Source organism: Rattus rattus, chromosome 5 (genome assembly GCF_011064425.1).
Source record: "Rattus rattus isolate New Zealand chromosome 5, Rrattus_CSIRO_v1, whole genome shotgun sequence".
Taxonomy (NCBI): Eukaryota; Metazoa; Chordata; class Mammalia; order Rodentia; family Muridae; genus Rattus; species Rattus rattus.
In genome coordinates this window covers 57750774-57763621 of record NC_046158.1, presented here as the reverse complement: position 1 = coordinate 57763621, position 12848 = coordinate 57750774, and the positions used below count along the sequence as shown (strand labels likewise).

Sequence of the window (12848 nt, the reverse complement as noted above, 5' to 3'; positions counted from 1 at the left end):
AATAATTGACTATAGCTCTTCATTTAGGGATAGGGCCTTGTGAGATTTCTCTGACCCACAGTGGCATGTCAATTGGTGTTGTCATTGTGTGGATTTTGTTTAGGGATCATATTATTGAGATTTCATGGGTGCAATTTGCCAGTCATATACAGAAGATACTATCTGGAAGCAGATGTTCTAGTCCTCTGGTTCTTACAATCTTTCTACCCCTTTTTTTCACAGTGTTCTATGAGTTTTAGTTGTAAAGATTGTGTTGCAGATATGTCAGTTGGGTTGGGCACCCCACAGCTACTGATTTTCTGCATTTTGACAAGTTGGTGAATCCCTGTAGTAATTTTCATCTGCTGTAAAAAGAAGCTTCTTTGATGAGAAGTGGGAGTTAGTTATCTATGACAAGCATTTAGAATGAAGTTAGGAATTATTTTGGTTTGGAAAAACTGCAGTACTAGGTTCTCTTGGGTCTATGACCTCTCCAATCACAGTTAGCTATGTTTCCAGTACCACTGAGTGAACCTTACTTAAGTCCAGTTAGAGAATTGTTACTCTCAATACATGAGGGCCACCATTGTACTCTTGTGGATATCTTGTCAGAGTGGTCATTGTTGCGGTAGGTAGGCTTACATCTTGATAGGACAATTAATTCTTTTCTCTCTTAGCAGCTTGTATAACACCTTCCTCAGGTAGGAGACTTTCAGATCAGTTCCAGCTCAATTCTTCCAAATCCTATGTCTGAAGTGTATGATGTCTCAGCTATAAAGTCTTGTCTTTTAGTTTTGCTCTGTTTAGAGGCAACCAAGGGCCATGGCTATCGTCTATATCATTTGGGATAGTTAATTCTCTTGACTAAATGAAAAGCAAGTTTTTTTTTTAAAAGACTTATTCATTTATTATATATAAGTACACTGTAGCTGTCTTCAGACACACCAGAAGAGGGCATTGGATCTCTTTACAGATGGTTGTGAGCCACCATGTGGTTGCTGGGATTTGAACTCAGGACCTCTGGAAGAGTAGTCATGTGCTCTTAACCGCTGAACCATCTCTCCAGCCCGAAAAGCAAGTGTTTTAAAATTACGTGTGTGTGTGTGTGTGTGTGTGTGTGTGTGTGTGTGTGTGTGTGTGTGTGTGTGTGTATTGGGAATGTTTTATGCACTGTGTATTCATATGCTGACTTCTGTACTTGAAGATCTGATACCAGTCCGGACTTCTGGACTGTCATTTATTTTTATTTTTTATTTTTTTATTCTTTTCTTTTATTGGATTTTTTAAATTTTAAATGTTATCCTCTTTCCTGGTTTCTCCTCCAGAAATCCTGCTATCCCATCTCCCCTCCCCCTGCTTCTATGAGGGTGCTCCCTCACCCACCCACCCACTCCCTCCCACCTTCCGAGATTGTCATTTTTATGAAGTGTTTCCTGGCTCTCTATTTTGCAAAACAATGCTCTCCATCAACTTCTGATTCGTCAATAAAGAGCTGATCAATCTATAGCTGGGTAGAAGAGGAAAAGGAGGAACTTCTGAGCCCAGAGCCAGAGAGAACGTCTCAGGTGGGACCTGAGGAGTTGTCCTTGGGACACATATGAAGGCCAGGGTGAAACCAAGAAGGCAGGTGATAGGCTACCTAGCTGGAAGTAGGGTTAGCACATAGAATAGCTGAATATCTGCCCAACTACAGTGCTTCAAGCTTATTAAGATAAAGGTCTCTACAGCATTTTTCAGAATAAGGGAGGGCATAGAAAAGCCCATACTTTTATGCACATGCATGCACCCATGCGTACGTACGTGTGGAAATGGCTCTTCCTATCATGAAGGTCCTAGAGATCATCAGACTTGGTAGTGAGCGTCTTTATCCACTGAACCATCTCAGAAGCCCTGTAAATTCTTCATTTGTTTTTTGTTTTTTGTTTTTTCCAAAAATGGATTTGGCCTATAACAGTTTCAGATTAGTTTGTCTAAAAATTAGTTGCCTAGAAATCAAGTAAGAGTAGTGTAAGAGTAGTGTGCTGGTTAGTTTTATGTCAACTTGACACAAGCTAGGGTCATTGGAGAGAAGGGAGCCTCAGTTGAGAAAATGCTTCCATAAGATCAGGCTGTATGTAGTCTGTAGGGCATTTTCTTAATTATCGATTGATGTGGGATGGCCCAGCCCATTGTGGGCAGTGCTACCTCTGAGTAGTGGTTCTGGGTTACATAAGAAAATAGGCTGAAGCCAGGAAATAATGGAGTATGCTTTTAATTCCAGCACTCACGAAGCAGAGATAGGTAGATCCAGCCTAGCCTACAGAGTGAGTTCCAGGACAGCCAGGGCTACATAAAGAAACCCTGTTTTGAGGGAATGGGGGGGGGGAAGGAAACAGGTTGAACAAGCCATGAGGAGCAAGCAAGAAAGCAGCACTCCTCCATGGCCTCCGTATCAGCTCCTGCCTCCAGGTTCCTGCCCTGCTTGAGTTCTTGTCCTGACTTTGATGATGAACTGTGATGTGGAGGTGTAAATCCAATAAACCCTTTCCTTCCCAAGTTGCTTTGGTCATGGTGTTTTATCATAGCAATAGTAACCATGGTGGTATGTATAAGAATGGTCCCTATAGGTTCATATGTTTGAATGTTTAGTCACCAGGAGTAGCACTGTTTGAAAGAATTAGAAGGATCAAGAGATGTGACCTTGTTAGAAGAAGTATGTCACTGTGGGTGAGCTTTGAGGTTTTAAAAGCCCATACCAAACCTAGAATCTCTCTCTCTCTCTCTCTCTCTCTCTCTCTCTCTCTCTCTCTCTTTCTCTCTCTCTCTCTCTGAGTCAGGATGTAGCTCTGAACTACTCCTCTAGCACCAGCACATCATGCTGTACCATGCTTCCTGCCGCCGTGCTTCCTTCCACGGTGATAATGTATTACTTCTCTAACACTGTAAGCAAGGCCCCAACTAAATGTTTTCTTTTTTATGAGCTGCTTTAGTCACGTGTCTCTTCACAGCATTAGGACAGTGACTATGACAGTAACACTGACAAGCACAGTTAATATCTACAGATTTCTTCTATTGGCTACGCTAAGGTATAGGCAGTTCAACTATTCAAGTTTGTATGGAAACCAGGCATGTTACACATGTCTACAATCTCAGCATGAGAGGGAAACTGTAGTTGTTTGAATAAGAATGATCTCTATAGGCTCCTGTCTGAATACTTGGTCTCCAGTTGGTGGAACTATTTGGGAAGGATTAGGATGTGTGGCCTTGTTGGAAGAGGTGTCACTGGGAATGGATGGGCTTTGAAGTTTCAAAGTATATGGCGTTCCTAGTTATATCTTTCGGCGTCCTATTTGGAGATCAAGTTGGAAGCTCTCAGTTATTGCTCCAGCACCAGGCCTGCCTGTCTGGTGCCTCCCCAGTGGTCATGGAATCCACTGCTCTGAATGTGAGCTCTCAGTTACACAAGTTATTTTATAAGTTGCCTTGGTTATAGTGTTTTATCACAGCATTAGAAAGGTAACTTGGACAACCACTAAGCGGTTCAAGGCCAGCCTGAGTTAAGGAGTGAGAAGGTATTGTAAAACACAACAAAATACCAACCTCTTCTACCCCAAACAACAAAGAAACAAAAGGTCTGTAACAGCTGTGTTACATCTCACAGCCTATTCTGGCCTCTGGGTGCACCAGACTTGCACACAGTGCATTTATACATGCAGGCTAAAACACTCATACATAAAATAAAAATAAATGCATTAAAAAAATACTGGTGTCCATCTTGATAGAGTGATCCCTGGTCCCTACGTATACTGCTCTCTACATTCAGCATATTTACATTTTCTTATCTGTCCCCAAATCCTCACAGTCTCCATTTAATTTTCTCAGACCTCAGCCCCTAGTCTCTGGTAAATTTAAATGTTAGCTACCAGTTTGGCAAGTAACCAAGTAAATCAAATTCCCCAATTAATCAATAACAGAGCAAATAGCCCAATAGATGGTCTCTGAGATGATATAGAGAGAGAGAGAGATGATCAGGAGAGGGGGAGAGGAAGGGAGAGGAGAAGGGGGAGGAGGAGGAGGAAGAGGGAGAATATAACATATATGCACTCAAGGTGTGCAGCTCTATGTATATGGCCCACTGACAGATAAACTTTTGACGTTTTTTTGGTGGGACTAGGACTTTTTTTGTTTTCGAGACAAGGTTTCTCAGTGTACTTCTGGCTTTCCAGGAACTCACTCTGTAGAACAGGCCTCTCAGAGATCTGCCCACCTCTGCCTCCTGAGTGCTGAAATTTTAAGTGTGGGTCATCAGGAATCTTTAACAGCCCTTAAGGAAAAAAATCTATTCTGTATACTCTCTCTTAGGAGTTCTGGAAGACTAGTCGCTACAGTAGCTTTTCAAGATGTCTTAAAAGCAATTTGTTACATTTCACTACAAAGTTGCTTTGATGAAACTGGTTTCTTACTAACTTTACAATGCCTTATTATTGAAGGTGGTGACATTTTGTGATTGATTTAAATTCATGAACACGATATACAATTACTTTATGTTAATTAGGTAAAGCCCCAAATATCCGAGTCCCCTGAGGTGTAAGTTTTCACTGTAGTCATTCACATGGAGACACAATTCGTTCCAGTTTGAAACCCTGAGATCAGGAGTGGGCATGGAGTGAGATGATGACAATCTTTGGTAGATAGTGGGATGGAAAAGTAGAATTGTTTCCAGAAAGGACTGGGATTTATGGTAGAGGCTGGGAGCGAACCCTCTTACGGGGAACAAAATTTGGTTTCTTGTTTTGTTTTTAGTTTTTTGTTTTCCTACCGCATGGCCAGAGCCTATTCGTGTCTCTTCCGGATGGGTGCTGGTCCATGATAAGTCCCTTCATGATAATCTAAGGAACTCGAGCTGCCCTTACTTCCGACCTTCTTCCTCCGAAGCCGGCTGGAGGCGGGAGTGAGCGCCGGGAGATGGCGAGGCGCTGCCGGTCGTGCAGAGCACACGTCTGCCGTGTTCTCCCTGGAGCGTCTGTCTAGGCGTGTTGGGGGCGGGGGGACACACTCCGAGCCGCCGGGCCACTCTCGGGGCGAAAGTCTCCCGAAACACACCCTCCCCGCCCCAACGGCGGTGCGGGCCCTGGGGCGTGGGGAGCAGGGACAACTTCGGGGGAAGTCGAGGATCGCGGCCTGGGGGTCCCTGAGCGGAGGAGGCCGGGCGGGGCGCACAGGACTCGGGCCGCAGTTCTCCCGGCGGCCTCGCGGGGGCGCCGGCGCGGCCGATCAGGTGACCGAGCGCCGGTCCCGGCTGCGGGAAGCCGCCTCCTTCTCAGCCGCCGCCGCCGCCGCCGCCACACCTAGCGGAGGAGCCGGGAAAGGCGGCCCGGGAGTTGGGGGAGTACTGGGGCGGAGAGCGCGGCGGGTGGAGGCGGAAGGGCGGCGGGCGGAAGCGAGCGCCGCGGCTGCTGTGTCACGGCGCGGGTGGGCGCACGGCATGGGCGCGCCGCGCTGAGGCGGAGGTCGCGGGCGGGCGGGCGGGCCTGAGGGAAGCGGCGAGCCGGGGAGTAGCGCGCCCGGCGGCGGCGGTGGCCGCACCATGTCGCGCTCCGTGCTGCAGCCCAGTCAGCAGAAGCTGGCGGAGAAGCTCACCATCCTCAACGACCGGGGCGTCGGCATGCTCACGCGCCTCTACAACATCAAGAAGGTGCGCACGGGCCGGCGAGACCGGGCGGGGTGCGGCGGGGAAAAGGCCGCGGGCGCGAGCTCGGCCTGCTCGCGCGGGGCCTCCGGGATGCGCCGCGGCCTAGAGTGAGCCGCCGGGCGCGCAGTCGGGAGCTATTTCCCGGCTCCCGGCGGCCAGAACCGGCCGGGCTGCGCATGGCCGCCGCGGCAGGCTGGTGTGCGGGGAGGGAGGGCGCGCGGCCTTCCCGGGCTGCGATGAACGGGCCCGGGGTTCTTGGCGTGCGAGTGTGGGAATGCGGCGATCGACCTTCCGGTCCCCACTTGGCCACTTGATTTTTCGTTCCTGGAATAAAGCCCCCAACCCCCGACAGCATGTTGACGTTTGGGATAATTTCATTTTGAAGATGGACTGGAGGGGGAAGTGAGGGTGGAACCGGTTTTCGTCTGAAATACTTGTAGGCTGTGAGTCACTAGAACAGGAATAACCACCTTTCCTCTCTACTCCTCCTCATTTTAGTTCTCCCAACCCTATCTGATTAGCAGCGAAGCACCATTCCCTAAAGTACAATGGCTGTGTAAAATAAAGACCAAGTGTGCCCCCGTTGCCATCTCCTTCACAACATAGTACGGTGATTTGAGCAACTAGACAGTGGACCCATTGAAAATCTGAGCGTCTTCAGAATAGGGAGTGGAAGGCAGTATCGAAGTAAAGAAAAGTAGGTCTAAAGGTGGAAAAGAAGAATTGCCATTAATTTACCTTAGAGGAAAACAACCCCAAATCCATTTATTTTAAGACCACTTTGATAAGCCTCACTGATTTTGATAAAGAGAAAAAGTTTCCTTTTGGTATAGTTTATACCAGTAGATCCTTGTGGGGTTCTGTGTGTAGCTCTGTCATATCTCTCATACTCTCGTTTATAAAAAATATATGTATAACGTGAAATATCCTCTTGGCCATAGCAATAGAATATAGGTCGTTTGTGAGTATACTGAAGATGCTTTTTAAAGTTTAGAACCAAGCATTCCAGTAGAAACTTGTTTATTCAGTTTGGACAGTTTGCTTTAGACACCGCAATTCTGAAGCACACTGCTTTAAGTTAGTGATACTAAACGTTGGGAGTGGATAGCTGTGTTGTTCTGGTTACTCACTTGGCCTTTTTAATGATCGTCTCTAAACCCAGTACAATTTGGAGCTAGGATGAACCCAGTGAGTTTGCGCCATGACCATGACATCCACCCCTTGCTTGTACCTTCGTAGGGTTAGGAAGAATTTAAACTAGTATAAGTTGCATTGGTGAGACACTTTGGATTTCACTGCTTAAGAAATTTGGAAATCAAGTTCTACAGGGACTTTTTTTTTTTTTTAAGAGAAACCCCAGCAAGTCAAATGTTACTAAAAGTTACCAGACCTGTGGTTTTGTGGTTAAAGGAAATGGTTATGATGGTTTCTAGAAGAGGAAGTGAGAGTAACATTAAAAGTGACTTGAGTATTTGAGTAAAAATACTTCCTTTCATTTGGCCGAGTCACTAGACATTTTTATAGTATAAGTATAAACAGACTTTAATACTTTATTTCCATGGGTGGTAGTAAATGGAATTCTAAGCATTTAAACTCATAATTCCAGTTCACTGCCTTTTTTCAAAGTGTTTTTCACTTCCTGTTTTGAGAAACTTCGGGCCCTTGTGTTGACTAGAATGGAAAATGCTTGATCTAATTATCAAGCATTTGAGTTTTAGAAATGCTGTATATTTCAGCACTGAACATATTTTTATGGCTTTTTGAAATATTTTTGCCTGCTTGGCTTATGAGTTCCTTTTGGGAAGAGTGATACTTGGGGCATTATCTAGCACACAAGGCTTTGATCAGAGCTTGCTGAAATTCACTCTGTGTTTAAGTTAAATGCATCCGATATTTATTTTGTGAGAGGAAGAAAGAGCAGGTGTATGTGTAGGTTAGAGGAAAACTTGTGAGAATGTTCTTATTCCACCTTGAGGGTTCCTGGGACATCAGGTCAGCAGGCTTAGCTGCAAGTTCCTTTCTGCTCTGAGCCATTTTGCTGGCCTTTTGGGTTGACTTCGAATCCTTTAGCCTGTGGAATTGCCTGTCTACATCTTCCCAGCTGGCTACAGAGTGAGACATGTGTTCAGATATCTTGCCAAAGAAGCAAGATCTGTTCACCATGTGCTTCTCAGGTTCACGTTGTCTGCATTATTATGACAGTATAAATCACATAGTCTTCTATTTATTTTTATTTTTTTCCTTTTAGACTTTTAGCTTTATATGTGTGAGTGCTTTGAAAGCATGTATTTCTGCAGCACGTGTGTGCCGGATGTGCACAGAGGCTAGGAGAAGGTGTTAGATCCCCTGGAATGGAATTAAAACAACTGTGAACTACTATTCACCATTTAAAACCTGGCATCAGTGGCCTTACCCATCTTTCTCAGTCCAACATCTCCCACAGTCTCCAGCTTACACACTGCACTTGGTTAGCTCTACGTCTCTCCCATGAAGACAAGAATGTCTCAACCCTGGAGGTAATATACCTGTTTCTCCAGTGCTAGAGAAAACAGTCAGTAGATGGGTGAGTAGGGAGGGAGCCCGTCAACACCGGGACTCCCTAACAGAGTAACTTACAAGGAACCATTTTAAAAAGAGATTATTGAAATTATGTATACAGATCTATTCACACAGTAACAATTTAAGATTTTATGAAGTTTGATATTAAAATACTACAGTATTATGCTTTAACAGAGAATTTGTCTAATTAAGTATACAAAAGTATATAAGTACACCAAAGCCTACAGTATTGTTAAATTCCTAATAACAGTATCAACTCTTACAATCTTTTTTTTTTTTTTTTGTTTCTTTTTTTCGGAGCTGGGGACCGAACCCAGGGCCTTGCGGTTGCTAGGCAAGCGCTCTACCACTGAGCCAAATCCCCAACCCCCAACTCTTACAATCTTAAGAGCTTACTATATTCACTAACAGATGCAGTATTGAAAACAGTATACGCCCCATTTTAAGCAAAATGCCCTATTTATTTCTGTTAGTTTTACTTATGTTCTTTTGTCTTGTCCAAATGCATCAGGGACTAAATCTTAACGGTAACCATAGAGGGGGCTGAGAAGACAGCTCTCCTGGTAAAGGGCTGCTACACAAGCCTAAGAACCTGAGTTTAGTCCCAGGTTTGTGATCCTAGCCCCAGGGAGATAGAGACAGGTGGACTCCTGGAGCTTGGTAGCTAGCCAGCCAGCCTGACCTAATCAGCCAGATTGTGCCTCCCCATGTCTCAAAAGAAAAAGTAACTCTTGAGGAATGACACCAGCAGTGACCTCTGGCTTCTACATGTACCTGCATGTGCACACACCTACACTCAACCCACTTAAAATCAGAAAGGAAAAATAAATGTGACCTGCAAAGGTAATACAGAATATATATTACCAAAGAAATATATCTTACCAAAGAAATTTGAGTTAAGATTTTAAATTCTCTTACCCTTTAATACATTACAAAGGCAAACAGATCTCTATTAATCATCACTGATACACTGATAACATGATGAAAACAATCTTTTCATCCAGGTCCATAGAATTTCACAAGTAGTCCATGATAAAAGGGAAATTATTACTGTGCTTGTACATGTCTGTAAGATTATCACACATTAGTTTTAGTTACCTATTCCTCTCAGATGTAAAAAGTGAACTGGATCTATTCATAGTCAGCTTTCTGAAGAAGCTACTATGCAGACTTTAGAAGCAGTTAGTTGACTCAGTGAGTAAAGGTATCACGACTACCTCTAGGTGTGATGACCTGAGAATGATCCCTAGGATCCCTATAATAGCTGGGGAGTGGTGGCAAACCCTTGGGAGACAGAAGCAGGCAGATCTCTGAGTTTGAGGCCAGCTTGGTCTACACAAGTTCCAGGACAGCCAGGAGTACACAGAAAACCCTGACTTGAAAAAAAAAACAAACAAACAAGGAAGAAGAAAAAGAAATACACATGGTGGAAGGATAGGACAGAAGGACTCTGGAAGCTGTCTTCCGACCTCTACATGCATTCCATGGTACATGTGAATGTCGTCCCCCACCCCTTCTGCATGCAAGATCAATCAGTTCAAAGATTTTAGAAGTGGAGAGATGGCTCAGCAGTTGTCAGCACTGGCTGCTCTTCCAGAGGCTCGCACCCACATGGTGATTCCCAACTGTCCTTAACTTCAGTTCCAGAGGATCTGACACCTTCTGGCCTCTGGAGGTACTCGGCATGACCTTAGCTAATATTTTTTATTTCTTTTTTTTAGAGTGTGTGTGTGTGTGTGTGTGTGTGTGTGTGTGTGTGTGTGTGGTCAGGGGACATCTTGGGGAAGGTTATTCCTTTCATCCATCATGTGGGTGCGAGGGATTGACCTCTGGTTATCATGGTGGCAAGTGTCTTTACTAGCTGAGCCATCTCTCCAACCTTATAAATTTTTTATGTCCATACAAATTATACTTCCTTGTACTTAGATTTTCTTTTTCCAAGTCTTATGACATTTTTGTGGATGAGAGTGACATTCTAGGGAAAGTTTTAATATTAATTTGTTTTAACCTTGAACAATTTATTTATCCTCCTAGGCTGTAAATTATAAAGAAAGATTAATAGTTCTTACCCACAATTAAATTATCTTTTTTTCAGTACACATTAGAATTGCCTTGGAGAAACATAAAGATGTCTGGATCTTGTTTTGACTCTACTGAGTTAAAAGTGGTTCCGATGCTAAGAACCACTGATATAAGCAAGTAATGTCCATACCTGTTGATACCTGTGGGTGTTTTCCTTGACGGCTGTTCATTTTCGGGGTTCACTTTTGTCAGCTCGGCTATAACTGAGTTTTTGGAAGTCATGAGATGTCTTCATGGCATGCACTTGCCTCAGTGACTGTTAGATGGTAACCTACATGTTTCACACCCCCTGTTTTGGTTTACTGATTTTCATTTTTGGAATCTTAGATTTTCCAGTTCTCCCACATTGTGCAATACGTTAATAACTTCATATTTTGAGAAGTAAAACAGTTATTTATGTAAAGTACTCGTACAGTGCCTGGTAAAAGGATAAACGGGCTTGGAGAGACAGCTCACTGAGTAAGGGCTCTTACTACTCTTCCAGTGGATGTAGATTGACTCCTAGCACCCATATCTGGCTCACAACTACCTGTAGTTCCAACTTCAGCGGGGCAGCATCGTCTCCTGGCCTCTGCAGATACCTGTAGTTTCTACACCTCCCATGTGCGTGTCTGTCTGTCTGACTGTCTCATATACACATGTAAGCTTTAAGAATAAAGAATAAACATAGTAAATGCAGCTGCTGTTCTGGGTCTTGGAACAGAGCAGACACTTCATAAACGCTCAGACTCCCACCTATTAAATCTAGCTTGGCTCCACCTTTAGGAAACATATCTTAAGTACCGTTTTTACTACTTGACAGTATAGTTGGACATCTGCTTATTGTTCACACAGCAGTGTGTTCTGTAGTAGTTACTTAAAGATCTGTTTAATATTGAGCATTAGTATGTTAGTGTATAAAACTTTAAAAAATCTGTTTCATAAGCTGAGATAGTCTATGTTTCAGAACTCAGAAATATAAGGAATGCAGTGACATAATCTTTTTTTTTTTTTTATCTTTATTAACTTGAGTATTTCTTACTTACATTTTGATTGTTATTCCCATTCCCAGTTTCCGGGCCAACATCCCCCTAACCCCTTCCTCTCCCCTTCTATATGGGTGTTCCTCTCCCCACCCCCCCCATTACCGCCCTCCCCCCAACAATCACATTCACTGGGGGTTCAGTCTTGGCAGGGCCAAGGGCTTCTCCTTCCACTGGTGCTCTTACTAGGATATTCATTGCTACCTGTGAGGTTGGAGCCCAGGGTCAGTCCATGTATAGTCTTTGGGTAGTGGCTTAGTCCCTGGAAGCTCTGGTTGTTTGGCATTGTTGTACATATGGGGTCTCGAGCCCCTTCAAGCTTTTCCAGTCCTTTCTCTGACTCCTTCAATGGGGGTCCCGTTCTCAGTTCAGTGGTTTGCTGCTGGCATTCGCCCCTGTATTTGCTGTATTCTGGGTGTGTCTCTCTGGAGAGTTCTACATCCACTTCCTGTCAGCCTGCACTTCTTTGCTTCATCCATCTTGTCTAATTGGGTGGCTGTATATGTATGGGCCACATGTGGGGCAGGCTCTGAATGGGTGTTCCTTCTGCCTCTGTTCTACACTTTGCCTCCCTATTCCCTGCCAAGGGTATTCTTGTTCCCCTTTTAAAGGAGTGAAGCATTCGCATTGTGAGCTGAAAAATTGTTGGAGACTTTAAGTCATCAAATTTTTTATTAAAAATTTTTATTTCAAATTTTATTTATGTGTATGAATATTTTACATGTAAGTACGTATATGTACAATGTATATACCTTGTGCTGAGGAAGTCAGAATAGGGCTTTGGATCCCCTGGAATTGGAGTTCACAAATGGTTGTGAACCAAGGTGTGGGTGCTGGGAATTGAACCCAGGTCCTCTGCAAGAGTAGCAAGTGTTCTTAACTGCTGAGCCATCTCTCTAATCCAGAATCATGGAAAATTTTAGTAAAGGATTTTGAAGGATGTAATGGTTTGAACTTCTTAGATCATGATTTCCCCAAGATTTATGATTTATATTCACCTATAATTTAATAATATCCTTAATTAAATCAGATAAACTATGGGCCACTTGGGCCAAAAGACAGGTCTTCTTGCTTTCCCATCCCTTAGGTCCCCTCCCTCCCTCCCTCCCCTCCCTCCTTCCTTTCTTCTTTCTTTTCTATAGTGTACCTCTAAATTGGAGAAGGGTTGGGGGCGGGGCGGTGCGATGCTTAGTCTGCTGGAATAGTTACAGAGCCAGTTTACCAAGATGGTATTTAGGCTAATCTAGCTAGCCATCCAGCCTCTAGGACCTGCCTGTCTCTACCCCCACTCCACATGCACCCCCCAGTGCTGGGGTTACAGGCACACTGCTGCTTTCATTCGGTTGCTAGGATCTGAACTCAGGTCCCTATGTTTGCGCTTGACCTGCTGAGCCATTTCTCAGCTCCTTTTGTTATTATGTCAGGATTCAGCCTTAGCCAAGTAGAGGGATGCTTTTTAGTTTTTAAAAAAGCTGTACTTTTAGGATGACTATTCAAAAGTAAAGGATTAACTATAATTTTGATAGCACGAGATG

At 44.0% G+C, this 12848-nt stretch overlaps 1 protein-coding gene across 2 annotated transcripts in view; it reads left to right on the top strand.

Annotated features, from left to right (window-relative positions):
* The first annotated feature begins 5462 nt into the window (after positions 1 to 5462).
* Positions 5463 to 12848, top strand: part of Nckap1 (NCK associated protein 1) — a 76900-nt gene continuing 69514 nt past the window's right edge. The window contains exon 1 of one of the 2 annotated variants that reach the window (XM_032903564.1): positions 5463 to 5653. In XM_032903564.1, the coding sequence (XP_032759455.1) occupies positions 5546 to 5653 (108 nt within the window). In that variant the 5' untranslated portion in view covers positions 5463 to 5545. The remainder of the gene's footprint in view (positions 5654 to 12848) is intronic. The other variant, XM_032903563.1, reaches the window with a different exon arrangement.